The 15,197-nt window shown below is 38.8% G+C and overlaps 1 protein-coding gene across 1 annotated transcript in view; it reads left to right on the top strand.

Annotated features, from left to right (window-relative positions):
* The window catches only part of arhgap24 (Rho GTPase activating protein 24), a 68,790-nt gene that overhangs the window by 9,318 nt on the left and 44,275 nt on the right, over positions 1-15,197 (top strand). Inside the window, exon 2 of the mRNA XM_051412113.1 lies at positions 1,169-1,393. Coding sequence (XP_051268073.1) covers positions 1,184-1,393 — 210 coding nt within the window. The 5' untranslated portion in view covers positions 1,169-1,183. The remainder of the gene's footprint in view (positions 1-1,168; positions 1,394-15,197) is intronic.

Here is a 15,197-nt window from a genome sequence, read left to right as displayed (position 1 = left end):
AGCAGCCCTGCTGCACTTGCTCCACTGCTGCCTGGAACACTGCTGGGTTGCATCTGGTCCTCATCTGGACCTGTGGGCTGTTTGGACGTCCACCAAGGCAAGCTCAACCAGAGCCACTGATAACATGGCAGTGTTTAAAGCTGACAGCAGCAGTCGCCGAGTAGTAGCATATGTCACTGAATGATGCTGAGGTTTAAACAATCTATTATGCTTATGGAAACAACATATGTAGGGTGATTAATTGCATGCGTTGCGTTGTTTGTGAGTGATCTTACGTATGTACTGGCTGTGTTGATGTGTGTGAAATTTTAAGGCCAACCCAATATATTTGTCATAGTGGATCAGATCTCATCTACTTGAATAATACGAGTTCTGTCATATTAAAACTTCAAAACAGTTTAAAAGGTTGAGAGTTCAAAAAGACAGAGAGACAAAATATTACAGTGAGACATGAGAAAGACATGTTGATATGTGTAAGTGGGTGACACAAGATGTAGATGAAAGAGATTAGGGGTTTGGCCTGTGGTCTTGTTGTCTGGTTTATGAATTCCTCCTCCCACATTATGCCTTTGTCTCCTTGCAACACTCAACTCTGTCTGCCTCAAATTTCTCAGTGTTCCATGATTGGACTCCAAATCACAAAAACCCCAAAAACTTTTTCCATTTACCTCAAGTGCTACCCAGACACACGGATCATTTAGGTGTTATTTGCTGAGGATTTGAGAGAGAGAGGATTTTGTCAGAACTGAAAAAGACATTGGAAAAACTCAACTTGGGATAATCCACAGACTCTACTGGAAGAAAATGGTTTCCATTAAATGGTCTGAATGAATAGTTTAAATGAACAAACATGCTGCTGCCACATTTGTGTTGGACTGTGGTGGCTGTGGTAATTATTACACTCTCCCTATCATACAAGTAGATTCCTTTTTTGGTTGAAATCTTGCAGAATATTGATACTTTAAGCTTAAGAGTCACTGAGCTTTTTTAGAATTTCAGTTCTAAATACCCACACTGAGTTTAGCATTCATTTATTCATGAATGCTGCATCCTCTATTTGGAATATGTTGCGGAATGTTTTTGTTTACCTACAGTTTACCTATTGCCTACTTGGAAGTTGCAACGTCTGTAAATCTAAACAGATTTGAACTGTTTTGCCTTTTTGCAGACTAGAGTTGCTGTAATGGAGGACCAGTGTGTGTCCCACAGCAGTCCCCAGCGCAGTGGAGGTCAGGCCAGCACAGAGATCCAGAAACAGGGACGGCCAAGTGTCATCAGGTGTGGGTGGCTCAGGAAGCAAGGAGGTTTTGTGAAGACTTGGCACAGTCGCTGGTTTGTTCTCCGGGGGGACCAACTCTACTATTACAAAGACGAGGAGGAGACCAAAGTCCTGGTAAGGCTGTGAACACACTGAAAGACTAATCCCAGCTCATTTTGAAATCATTGCATCACACACAACCAGATTTCACAGACTGCTGTGCGTCTCAGTAACCACAAAAATCATACAGGAACTTACATTAAGGAACATGTATTAGTACAATGAATATTCACATTTATCTATTGTGCAGTAAATACCATCAACATCATTGAGTTTTTGCTGCTATACCTGGATTAACTTCTATAATCTAATTTAATCTCTTTTGAGCTGATAAAGCTGACAAATTGATTCCAGCAGCCAACTAACTTGTTAGCTCATGAAACTTGAAGAACTTGCAGACACTGACCTTGATCAGACCAGAGGCGCATGCTGCAAGTGTAAATAGTTGGGAATTATTTGGTTTCCATGTGTTGTACCAGCTGCTGCAACTGTTCTTTGTCAGGTTAATTGATTTGGAACAAGTTGCTTGCTCATTGGCACACTGAGACATACGAGGGAAAGTAACTCTTTGTCTAGTCTAGGAGAGAATGTGAATAAATGTGATTTAAGAAGAGCTGCAACGAATTAACATGAATAACATTAATATTAGCATTGTATCCTTTCTTGAATTGAATCTGTGATCCCCACGTACTTCGACATGTATGTATAAGTTAATGTTACAGAAATCGAAACTCAGCCTCAGACTGGGGATTCCCCTCTACAAAGTTGGGAATCCCACATATGCTTTTTAATCCTCTGTGTCTCCAGCTAGAGTCTCCTGCCTCCTATTAAATATAGTCTCTATAGCCGGGATTTAATGAGATCAAAACCCAAAGAGAAATTCAGCTATTTCAGCAAAAGATAAAGGTGATTTCCCTCAGACAAACATGGTTAAAACATAATATATGTTGTGAAGGCAGATATAGCTTTTCTTAAAGTCCCCCCCCCTTCCACTTACAGTTGGATGTTTGAGCTTCACTGTGTAGAATGATGTATGTGAAGAGTTTGACACTAGAAGGATCTTTTCACATTCACCTGCTGAATATGGAAAGTTTCTCTGAGCTCACTGTAAATCAGATTTTAAGGGGCGGGGCCTGTGAGCACGATCCTGGTCCAGTATGCAACTTATGTTTGATGTGTGATGTATAAACTTGCAGCCACCAGTGCACATACACTGAGAATTGACTTTATACTACAATACAAAACTTTAGAAATGAACAAACATTTGCCTATACATAGCTTCTGGAAGTAGAAGGAGTAGATGCCTTTGTATATAAGGCTTAATGCATATCTTGAAGGGATCTTTAAGTTAACATAAAACTGGAATGATGAATTAAAAACAATAGTAATCATCAAGTGGTTGGTTGGTCACACTTTCCTGACTTACTTCTACAAATGTAAAATTACTCTGCTCTGATTTCAAACAAAAAAACCGTCTGTCTCCGTCTACAGTTTCAGTTACTGTTATTGTGTTTTTTTGTGCACTTAGTTTAGTTCCAACTGGTTTCAAAAGTACATGAGCAAATGTGAGAAAGGTTGTTTCCAGAAACACACTTTAGTTCTCAAACATGTGACATGTCTCTGAAAACAATGGGCACCTGGGGTCTACACAGCAGAAGCATCTTACAGCCAAATAAGATAACAAGATCCGGCTCTGATTCAAATGAGTCGGGTTGTTTTGACTGTTTGACTGTAAGTCAAAGTAAACTGTTGTGAGCTTGTTTTCACCGAGGCCAACACACAAAGCTATCATGAAAGAAGAGGAGACAATGAGTGATGCAGACAATAAGGCCGTCTCTAACGTTACTGTAACCAGGCAGCCTCTCTCACTGAGCATGTGTGGACGGAACAAAGAAGCAGAACAAGGCAGACTTTTGATTGTCATTCCAAAGAAAAATCACATACATGGGGAAATGTGGAGAAAGAGGGATATATAATTCATTCCACCAGGTTAGAAAAGCACAGTAAGGGAAGTTAGAAATTAGAATCTGTTGTCGCTAATTTACTTCTGTTCTACAGCTGCTTAGGGATCAGTTTGCTGGAATTGAGTGTCAGGGAACGAGAGACAACTGAATACAGATTACATGTAATATTAAAGGAGTAGTGACATCTAGGGAAATACTGTAGGCTTATTCGCTTTCTTGCTGAGAGTTATATGAGAAAGTCAATACCTTTTTCCTTTCTGTCAGTTAAATATGAAGACACAGCCAAGAGGCGATTACTAGCTTAGTTTAGCATAAAGAAAGAAAACAGAGCCTGTATGGCTCCTTCCAAAGGTAAAAAGTCTGCCTCAAGTTCCAATCAAACAAAGAAGATATTAAATGTTCATTAGTGAGCTTTAGATGTGCTTTTAGTAGATTTTTTTTTCATTTTCAAACAAGTCAGACTAGCTGTTTCCCCCCGACTTCAAGTATTTATGCTCAGCTAAGGGCTGACAGCTGATTATGAGATTGGTCAGTATGCAGATTCACAGATCTTCACAGTATCTAGGAGTCAGTTCACTCATACTCAGTTATTTATTATGGAGTTTTGCCCATTTGCATTTCCAGAAGCCAGCTGTTTCACACCAGAAGTTCTGTTCTTCGCATGCATAAGAAAATACACAGAGGATCCCAACCTTTTCTAATATCTATTTCACCCAAACAATATCCTCTTTTTCCAGAGGAAACTTGAGCACAATTGAAATCTTCATTCTGCTCATCTACCCACACTCCTTTGTCTGGCTGATTTCCCAGCAGCCTCAGCTCAGCCAAACCTAAGCCACATCAGCAGCAGAAGTCTCTGAAGGTTAAGAACCAGACCTGAACATGGGCCACTGGCCCAATACAGGGGGAAGAGATATTATTCACAGCTATTTCTGGGTTGCTCTGGTTCTTAAGCATGAGTGTGGTCTTATATTAGGAGCCCCAACAGTTTTGCCTTAGCTCTTGGTGCTGTGAATATCCTGAGGGAATGATGCAAATTCTGTGGGGCAGTTCTTTATAATAAATTACAGAAAATGACAAGGAACAATTTGTTTCCCATTGAAATATTCTTGCCATCTATATTTATCCACCCAGAAATGTTATTCTTTCATACTTTTTAAACAAAGCCAACATCAATTTCAGATACCTAAAACTGCTTCTTCTTGCAGAGAATGGGAAATTTCAATAAAACTAGGTCAGGCACAGAGCAGTGCGTTCAAAGTCCTTAAATCTCTGTGACCTCCAAAGCAGAGCAGCACAAAAACAAAACACCCTTACATGACACAGTACCCAACAGAATACAAGATAACTAATCTAGAGTTTCCAAAGTCCTGAAAGAAAGAACACAAGTAGGCCAAAGAGCTGAGAGAAGTTGTTTCCTAGTGTCTAACACTGATGTTAAAGATAAGGGCAAACCCGCACAAGCACACAAACACACCAAGATACATGTCTTAAGGTACAGTGGGGTTAAATCTCTGTCCTGAGCCGCGAACCACTTAACGCAGAGGTGGGAAGCCATATTTAGATCAGCTATTAATTAATTCTCTGACGTACTGTGAAGTCTCCATTTGTTACCTGTCACATTTGCCTAATTGCTGCCTCCTCAGTGGGAGCAGGAACATCTGCCCCTCTCTGTTGCCTATGGAAACACAGACGCCATGATTAGGGCTGATTAGACATGAACAGTCACATATTTAAACTCAAAGCATCTACAGAGTGCTTTATATTTACTTTATTCTATTTTGTTCTGGCTATTTATGAGTGTTGGAGTTCTAAATACAAATATATTGTCTGTAAAGTGTTCTCAAGCTCTACAAACAGTAATATTCATTTACACTACTATTTTCTAAAAACTCCATAATGCTTCGCCTTTGCAGCTGTTGACAACTTTACCAGTCAATGATGGCACAAAATAATGATTTCTAAATCTCATATTACACACACATTGAAGTTACGTATTGAATGTTCATTAGGACTGTGTTCACCATAAAGGAAAATCGGTCATTGACCTTCCTGATGAGCGACCTGTTGTGGTCAAACGAATAATGACTGTCATCTCTTAGAAGCAAGTAGTTTTTGTTGCCTTAACATAACCAATCCTTAAAGCTCCAATAACTGATTCTTTGGTGACTTTGGAGCAGTTGAAACAGATTTTAAACACACTAACATACGCGATATCAGCTTTTAAGTTTATTCAACAAACTTGTTAATGTACAGTTGCTTATTTACAGATCCAGCAGATATGTGGAAACATTAGCATCATTTGGAGTCCTAGCTCTGTTTTTTGTCTCCACCTAGAGAAATATCTGGCTCTTTAGGTGTGTTTTCATTAGTGTATAATCACCTGAATATAGGAATTGTTGCGTTTTTGTTACCTTAGAATGAAGAGTTTTTAACTACAGGAGAGCAGGTCCCTCCACAGAGGAGAAAAAGAACATGACAGCTTATAATGGAGCTAAATGACTGTTTTATTGGGCTGCAGTTGGTCATTATGTTGTTGTGTCCACCTTTTGTGTGTTCATATGTACAGTACATATTACATAGTAAACATACTGTTCGGAACTGGTCCTAAGACAATGGACTAAATAGCTTTATACAGAAATCTGATGAGATTTCGTTTTCAAATGCTGCTGCTCGGAGGAATTCTAATATTTGTAGATGACATTATTAGAAAGAGGGCATTATTATTGTCAATACAGGGGACCATGTTGTGTCCCATAAAGCCCGGCCAAACCTCTCTGAGTAATGTGTGGAATCTGAAGAATGGAGTCAGATGGAGGTGAAGGGTCACTGAAAAGCACGCGTAGGGTACGGCACGTGTGGGCTTAGCGTCAACATGCCATCTGCTTGCCCTTACTTGTCTATCGAGATGTATGCACGCACAAGCATGCATATACTCACTCACATTCACACACACACACACACACACACACACACACACACACACACACACACACACACACGCACACACACACACACACACACACACACACACACACACACACACACACACACACTCAGATTTCATCCAGCTGAGCCATAAACAAAGACAGTATTCATTCAGTGGGTGAAATGGTATGATTATTGTAATTTAAACCACTTAGCATTGTATCTGTATTCTAGCGAAGTAAATGAATGAATGAATGAATGAATACACTGAACCAATTTTATTTTATTATAATGTATTAGGAAATGAAAGGCATAATTAAAATTTAATAAGGATATTATGATTCTAGACACAACAAGTTATACAAGTTAGTTTATTAATATTCATACCATGAGGGGTCTGTCTCTGAACAGACAAAATGATCTAAGGAAAAGTAGTTGGCTTTAATGAGAAATTGCATTAAATCAATAATGCAACAGTGCAATAATCCACTGAAAATCCTTTGTTTCCCTGCTTGAGCTGGAAACTGCTTGACCTTGGCATTTAACAGGAGTAAATAAAATGCCACTATAGCTCTGCAATTATTCATACTGCAAGACTGCGTCGTCTTTCCACTGTTTTGATGAAACATTAACACTGTACCATTTGTCTGACCTTCACTGCTGCAGAAACTCTGTAGTCACTATTGACATTGACACAAACATGGTAAAACTTGTGATCACTTCCAGAGTCACATCACATCCAGACGTGATCTGACCCATATTATATTTGAACGTCAGAGGAATGTGGACCATAATGTGGACATTATCCAAACACCCTCTTGAGTACGTCATTAAACGCATGCCTGACATCATCTTCTCGTTACAAATCCAAACACAGGCTTTGTGGGCATGGTTGTGTGCCACCTAATGCATGAGTGGCATACTAAAAGCCAATTACTGCATCTTCTCTTATTCCTGACATTATTACTTTGGTTAAACATTTAAGCAAGACAAAACCGTCATTAATAGAAGACAGTTCTGGCTGTCAGTGCTCCTAATACGCACACTAAATATAGAGACTATACTCTCTGACTCCTGTGTGGTGACTGCATGTCTAATAAGGTCTGTATTGAAGGATGGAAAAGTCAATCATCTCTCACTGGACTTGCAACAACTTTCTGCAAGTTCCATTTTCCGAGCACTTTCTCTGTCTCCAATACCTTAGGTGATAACTGGGTACTATGAATTTTAGGTATATGCAGGTGTAGTGGTATTTGTACAAGTGGGGGAACACATTTCACAGTATGCAGCTGGTGCAGGAGCTGGAGTGTTCAATCACATCAAAATTCCTCCCACACAACAGAGTTTCAGTTGGTATCCCCGGGGAAAAACCTTGTCTGACTTAAAATACGTCACTTTCCAATGGTTTCATGTATTAGCTTGTGTATTGTCCCACAAAATATAATCACCAATGTTAGTTCATGCCAATTTCAACTTAAAAATGATATGATCACTTGACTCTGCAGTTGTTTCTGCAGTTCCCCTCAGTTCCACCAAGCATTTAAGCATCTTTCAGCTGATGTTTTGTTATTTTTGCCTGTTTTGGTTCTCCCTACACATCATTTTCAGCTGCAGAAGACAGCTGTTCTCAGCAAAAAGCTCTAAAAACCCACTACCAGCACAAAACTGCAGACAGACCGTTAGCATAGCTGGTGAACACAGAGGAGCATTTAGCAGCTACAGTTATTTCCCTCAGGAGTTGGTGGAGACCAAATTAGAGCCATAAGAGTGGTGAATATTGGACTTAGATTCATCAGGTGACCAGACTCACAACCCCAAATGAATGCTAATGTCGCTCTCTGTGTAAAAATAAAACTATTTGCCATATTAAATCTAAAGGTGATGATATGTCAGTTCTTGCTGATTTAACTGGCTGAGGTTTCAAGTCTTCTAATTCATATCTATCTGCTGGCTTCCCATATTATTAATGAACAGCAGCAAATGTGGACAAGCTAACAGAGACATTTTAAGGTACTATATGCAAACTAGATGCTTCTTATTGTGTCACTGCTCAGTCTGTCCACAGTCAGCGACAGAGGTGACCTGTCAGACAAAAATGTGTATCAGCACAGCAGTATCAGTGCACGGCATATAATCCACTCCACTGTGTCCTCTAAGACGCCCTGGAGGGAGGTCTAAGAGCAGAATTGGGTATCAGAAATAAACCAAAGAAGTCTGCTCTTGTAGGTGGTTTAAATATTTTTTTCATGCTGTCTTTTGGCTTAATAAACTGCTGTTAACACAGTCCTGATTGCTTATGTTAATCATGGACTGCTGGGAGATTTTTAATCACAGGTCTCTTAGCTCTAAGCATTAACACGACTACTGGTAAGTAACCAAGACCACCAATGGAATAACCTGCCATGCTGTTTAAATAATTACATCCACAGTTTTAAGTATTGTGATGTTAGGTAATAGGTCTAGAGTTAGAGTTAGTAGAATAGCTGAAGTGATCTATTTTTCTATATGGTTGTAAAAAATACATGAAACCCATGATTTTAATACATTACTGCTGAACTCATGTTTTCTATCTCTATCTTTGAAACATGGGTAGTTCTCCTCCAGTCCATACATTTAGTTCACCATCTTCATTTCTGTTTTGTGAAGTTTGCTGTGAAGAAACTGACCAATAAATCAAAGCCATGCTTGAGGTTTATAGTACCAGTACACATCATCAGCTTCAGAGAGATCTTAATGGGTAGCAGGAAGAAAAGAGTTTAAATTACCACCATGGGTACATCAAAGTGGAGCTCATGTGCAAGGGGACATATCAATTTGCACACACACAGACAACAAATACAAAACCTGCACACTAACATATCGAAACTGACACAATACTTAAATGTAATCCGTAACTAAATCCAAAGATGAAGGTGACTTAACATGTGGCTGTTGTTGCTGTGTTGCAATACACTCTTACACTGTTTATCAAGCAAATGCAAATGTACTGGATCATTAAGTATCCATTTTGTCTGAAATGTCTGACATCTGCATTGCAAAGGGATTACGTGTTCTGTGAACAACATATGACCATGTCTTTTTAAGGAGAAGTAGGTAATATTCTGTATGGCAGTACTGTAAGATATCTGCTGATACAACATACTGTACAAAAACAGCTTTCTGGTGATTTGTTGTATCCATGTTTTTGTGTCTTAAACAGTTGCAATCTGGAAAATTCTTCTTTATTAAAACTATAAATCTCATTTGATCAAGACTCTGGTCCATGACAAGGTATTTGAAAAAATGTATGGTCATATTGAACTCCTTGTGGGTTTTCATGCTCCCCAGTGGAAGAACTCTGGTTTTCTTCATTTGCTGAAAATCTCCTCTCTTCTGATAAAAAAAACAAACAAACACACAAACTATCTCATACTGTTGGCAGACTACGTGTTCATTCACATACTCATCTGTATACACTGAGTACCTGGTATCAACATGATCATGTCAGGAATGTAAACATTTAAAGTTATAATTAATTCACTGCATTTTCCCTTATTTGTAGCTCAAAACCAGCTCTATGTAGGGATGGGAACAATAGTGTAGACTCAATTCATACAACCAACAATTGTTTCAATCTGTGTCTTTTATTATCTTTGGTATAACCAAACTAATCGTATTATCACTTCAGAAGAAATGCTGTATATCAAGGCTTTATTCTAGGCTACATTTTTATTGGTCACCAGTTATCTTCAAGTCACAGGGATGTTTATCATCTAAGACTCCAGGAAGTCTGCTTTTTAGATGTCTCACTTTACTCATGTGTTCCATTTTTTCTGGCTTAATAAAACAAAGCTGTGATAGTCAAGTTTAATTTGTGGACTTTGGGTCGCTTTATTCTTTGTGGACTGATTTTAAACTTGCTGCAGTGAAGTGTCAGGGTATTATTGATTTATTATTGAATGCTCAGATACTGTCACTGACCACACAAACAGTATACAATGCAATAAAGCTACAGTGCAAGAATAGTTAATGTACAGAAATATGGTTTCTCTCTGAGGCTGGTGCAGCTGTGCTCTAGTTTCAAAGGTGGGACTATGCTGTAACTGAGAGTCCAGCTGAAGTTGCTGTAAACTCATTTCACTGGAAAATAGTTGATGAGCAGGAATATGCCTCCTGCCTGTTCTGTGGTTGGTTATTTGTATACTTTGCAAGCCAAAGTAGTGATGCCTCCTGCAGCTGTGCTCTAGTTTTAAAGGTGTATATATACTGGAGCGGAGAGTTCAGCTGAATAAGCTATAAACTAATTTCACAGGAAACACATTTTGCATCTTGAGTTTTGAGCATGTACATACAGTGTGTCCACAATAGCACACCATACATAAAGCCATTACCTGTGCAAAGAATGTACAGCATTTCTAATAAAAAATCTTATTATATTTGTCACAGATTAGACCACAATTTATGACCGTCAGTATGATACAGTATGATATAATATGCCTTATACTGACACAGTGCTTTGTATCGGAGCATGTTTTGTATATTATTGCCATTAGAAGAAGATAAATCCATAAAGCACATAAAGTCAAAGGTGCACTCTGATTTTAAATAAGGTTACATTAAGACATTGGGAGACATTCTGCACTGCAGAGGAGGAACTTTTATTAGTGAGATGTTTGGTTCATTATTAGATGCATTTTGTAGCATTTTGTGATACTTGTCCATACACAGTATTGTATGAACATAAATATACCTTTAAGAACTATTGTTGATATACTACTGTAAAATGCATGTTATGTAATGCCAAAAAAACAAAATAGTAAAGGTCAAATTTTTTTTTTCTTAAATGAATTGGGAGAGATATAAACTACAAGTTATTGCCATTCTTAAATTCATTAAATTTGGCCTTTTAAGGTTTTACGTTTTCACAGAGGACTTTGTACCCTTGAATCGCTGTCCTTTTATTTTCATAAGATTTCACAATAAGTGCTTTGGCATTTTATATCCTCTTTAAAAGAAACAGATCAGTGGAAATCATTGCATCCATTCAGTTATCTTTCCTTACATATCATGCTTTGAGAACTCTCAGACGCAAATCGTTTCAAGAAGCCGCCCTGTTTTAGGCAGATGATATTTTATGAAACCTTAAATATGGGAGTTCTTCGTGGATGAAGATAAAAGGTCTCTGCGCCAAGCAGGCAGCAACAGTAGCAGCAATGACAGGTATTCCTGCAAGAAAGTGACAGGACAGTGTATGTTTTCCAGCTGCTTGCTCATAAATCACTGTAGGCTTTCTTGCTTTTTGGACTTTGGGGTCTTGTAGTTTTTGATGGATTTGCTGTGTATGTCAAAGAAGCATGCTTCAGACCATTCTTGTTCTTGTTGTCTGCTTCACTAGCTCTCTGCCCCAGATTTTGCACACTGCACACTTATTTGCTAGAAGGTTCAGTGTTATGTCTGTATTGTATATGTATATGTATACTTTGCCCACACTACCCTTTCAGACCATCATATCAGGTAATAAAGCTCCAAGAAAGGTTAAGTTTCTTCTTTGTCTACCGTGTCTGTCTTCCACTCACTGCTTTTAGCAAAAATTTCACATACTCTGTTTGATGTTTCCAGCCTTGTTTTGTGATTTCCCCAACTTTTTAATTCACTTCTTGTTAATTCCAGTCTTCCCAGTATCATCTTCTCCTGCTTTATCACGTCTAACCTCTCACATCATTCACCCACAGTTAATCCACCAAGTAAATAAAAATTAATGGAGAAGTCCTCTATTTTTTCCACCCTATTGCATTTGACTGGCATATTAATATTTTAGTGAGTGTTATGCAGCCGCAGCTGTGGATTTACTGAGTGTTTTACTGTGGCTTCTGAACGAGGCTCACCCATTCAGAGCTTAGGACCAGAACTACGTGTTTTATAACTGTGAAATAATGATGACATTTATTGGATTGATGGACTCAGTGGAGCGATCAGAGCAGAACAACCATTAAGTAACTCTTTTCCACTTGAACAGACAGGTCATATAGCAGGCACAAAAATAGAGACTCAGGTAGTGAAAAGAAGAACTACAAAGACCCAGATGCACTTACACACTTACCATAGTCTACACAGGCAAAAAGTATATGTACCGTCTCCAGGTCTCCCACTGAGTTTGACTTCCTGCGTCTGAGAGGTCACTGACGCTGGAGAACAGTAATTATTGGATAAAAGGACTACTGATCAACCAGCCATGCTTTAATGAGCACTTAAATGACCTGTTACACCAATAACTTCTGGTTAATTGACTTCAGTGTGAGCATTTATCTGTTTGCAATCTGAAATCAATTTCTGCTCCACAATATATTGCCCTGCATTTTATTATCTTGCCACATGTTCAGCAGATCATTATTTTACAAACTAAAAAGTTAAACCTAAACCTAAACCTAAACACAGTCCCCAGGAGAAATTCCAGTGGTGTGAAGATTCATATTCCTAAAGCAGCTATAATCAATATTATTATATTAACGATGGATCACATAGCCTACTTATATGGAGAAGAAGTAGCAGGAAGTGTTGGAATCTCAGAGAATTATCACCGACCTCAGCAGTTCACTTCAGCTCTTTCTAGCTTTAAGCTTTAAAAACCTACAGAACAACAACTGATCAGCACCAAACAGCAGAACAACAACTAGCTGCTGAGGAGCATTAGCTGCTTAAGAGCTAGATATTGAGTTGGTCGAGACCAAAACAGCCAAATTAGAATGACTATTGGGCTTTAGGCCAATATCCAGACATTTTTATCAGACATTATTATCGGACACTCATCCTGTAAAGTTCTGTATCAGCTAGATGTCTAAGCAGCCAAATCATTGCTAGCACTGTTTATGTTTATTTCAGGTTAAAAGAAAAATTGCATTATTTTTCAAATTCTCAATTTTTCAATTCATTATTCCAACCTGTGTCTTATTCACATTATAATACTGACTAATCCTCTGCTGACATTTGGCCACTGCAAGCCTCCTAAAGCTTACCAAATAACATAAGTCAACATGAAATGTAAATAAGTCATTGCAAATGCTTGGCGCAGCTGAAAGTAAAAACAGGAAGTGGTCCCATGATTAACTATGGTATCTAACTGCATAGGGATCCACTCTTGGGGCAGCTTGCCAGCTGACCAAACCAGCTAATAACAGCTTCTTTATCATGAAGAGGACAAAATTTTATTATTATAATTTTCATTTTTATTTATTAACCAGAATTAAAACAACATGTAGAGGTTTCACAATGGATGGCCTATTATATGCCATGGTGTACGAGCTGGTCCCACAGTATCTTACTGTCATTTTATTGAGAATGCCTATCTGACCCAAACGATAATTAATGAAACATCCAAGGCTGAAGGAAACAATCAGGCGCCCTACAACTGTCAATATACTCCAAACAAAACTAAATGTTCACAGAGGTAAAATTTTTTATGACCAAACAGAACGTCACATGTGGATTTAATAGCTGCAGCGTGTGCAGGTTGGTCAGACAAACTTGTGTCCTGAAATGAACAGAGCTGGAGTCACAGTCAGTATTTTGCTATTTGCTTGCAGTCTGAGAAAAAACACCAAGTTTGATTTCATTTGGAGTGTACTGTTGGACACAGCCTCAGAAAACAGCCCCCTGACAGGCTGGGCTGCTGCTTACAAGCCTGAGCCTCCTGCTGTCGCTTTTCTCAAACAGATTTATCTTAGACTTTTCTGTTCCATATGTGTATGTGTGTGTGTGTGTGTGTGTGTGTGTGTGTGTGTGTGTGTGTGTGTGTGTGTGTGTGTGTGTGTGTGTGTGTAGCATTTTGGTTGACAACAAAAGAGATTGGGTTTGTGTCATTACACTGTTTCCAAAAAATTACCTCATCCTAGTTAACGACAATATAAAAATGCAGAACACCCCAAAATAGGCTGGGGTTTTTTTTGCCCCGTTGGGTTGGGCCAGGCTACCGTACTCTCTGCTGGGTAAATATTACTCTGTCTGTGGTTGGGTTTGTCTGCAGCAAACAACATCCCACCAGGGAGGATGTCAGTATGGAAAGTGTGGCTGTGGTTTAGAAACAGAGGAGAGGAATATCAGTGGTGTTGTGGTTTTACAGAATGGAGGGACTACACAGGTCCTTTTCTTCTTTATTAATAACATGCACAGTCCAAAAGGCACACATTTATGAAGTCTATCCCACCCACACGCCATTCATTTAAGATATCCCCTGTTTTCTTGGAGTCAATACAATGTGCATGACAAAAAGATGTGTGTTCACTGAAAAAAAGTTCTCAAAGAAGCTTTTAATCCCAAGATATTGAAGCTGAGCAGATTCTCTTGCTGACAACCACATCAAACGAGCTCGTTTGCTCCCTCATTCCTGCACTTTGGAGCATGTCTGTCCCATCTTTACAACCCCTTTTTAAAGCACTTCATCTGGGGCCTCAGGTAGGGTTTCCACTTCCTGGTTGTCACAGTTATGGCTCATTAAAGACCTCTCTTTCTCAGCAGGAAGGAAACTGACTCCCCTCAGATCCTGTTAATGTGCGTGGGTCCTTAAGACTGACACTGTCACCGATGCACATCTTGTCTGCATTAACATTAACCCAGATAGAAGGCACTCTAATGACTGTCAGATGCTGCATTGTGGCACTGATGTCCGAGTTGTTAATCTAATGAAAAGTCACTGTTAAGTGCAAATGGGATCAACCAGCAGCTGTTTTTGTTGTAATCCTTTTTTATAGTCACCCTAATTAGGAGAAGACTAAGTGAAGTAAGTAACTATTTATTACAGTAAAATTCATTTATTATCAAAATTACTGCCGATTTATTCTTTTTCATTGTTTAAACAATTAATTAATTAGTTAATATAATATATCCTGCATTGTCATTGGTAATGGTATCCCTGGTCCAATGAGTGTCAGTCTCTCATGATGCTCTATAATACACAGATCTGACCCACAGCCTTTCTAACAGAGTAAGTCAGGACAGTAAGGTTGTTGAGAGGT

The sequence above is a fragment of the Dicentrarchus labrax genome, unplaced genomic scaffold (genome assembly GCF_905237075.1).
Source record: "Dicentrarchus labrax unplaced genomic scaffold, dlabrax2021, whole genome shotgun sequence".
NCBI classification, from domain to species: domain Eukaryota; kingdom Metazoa; phylum Chordata; class Actinopteri; family Moronidae; genus Dicentrarchus; species Dicentrarchus labrax.
The sequence above is the reverse complement of the archived record's forward strand: the minus strand, read 5'-3'. Positions and strand labels throughout refer to the sequence as shown.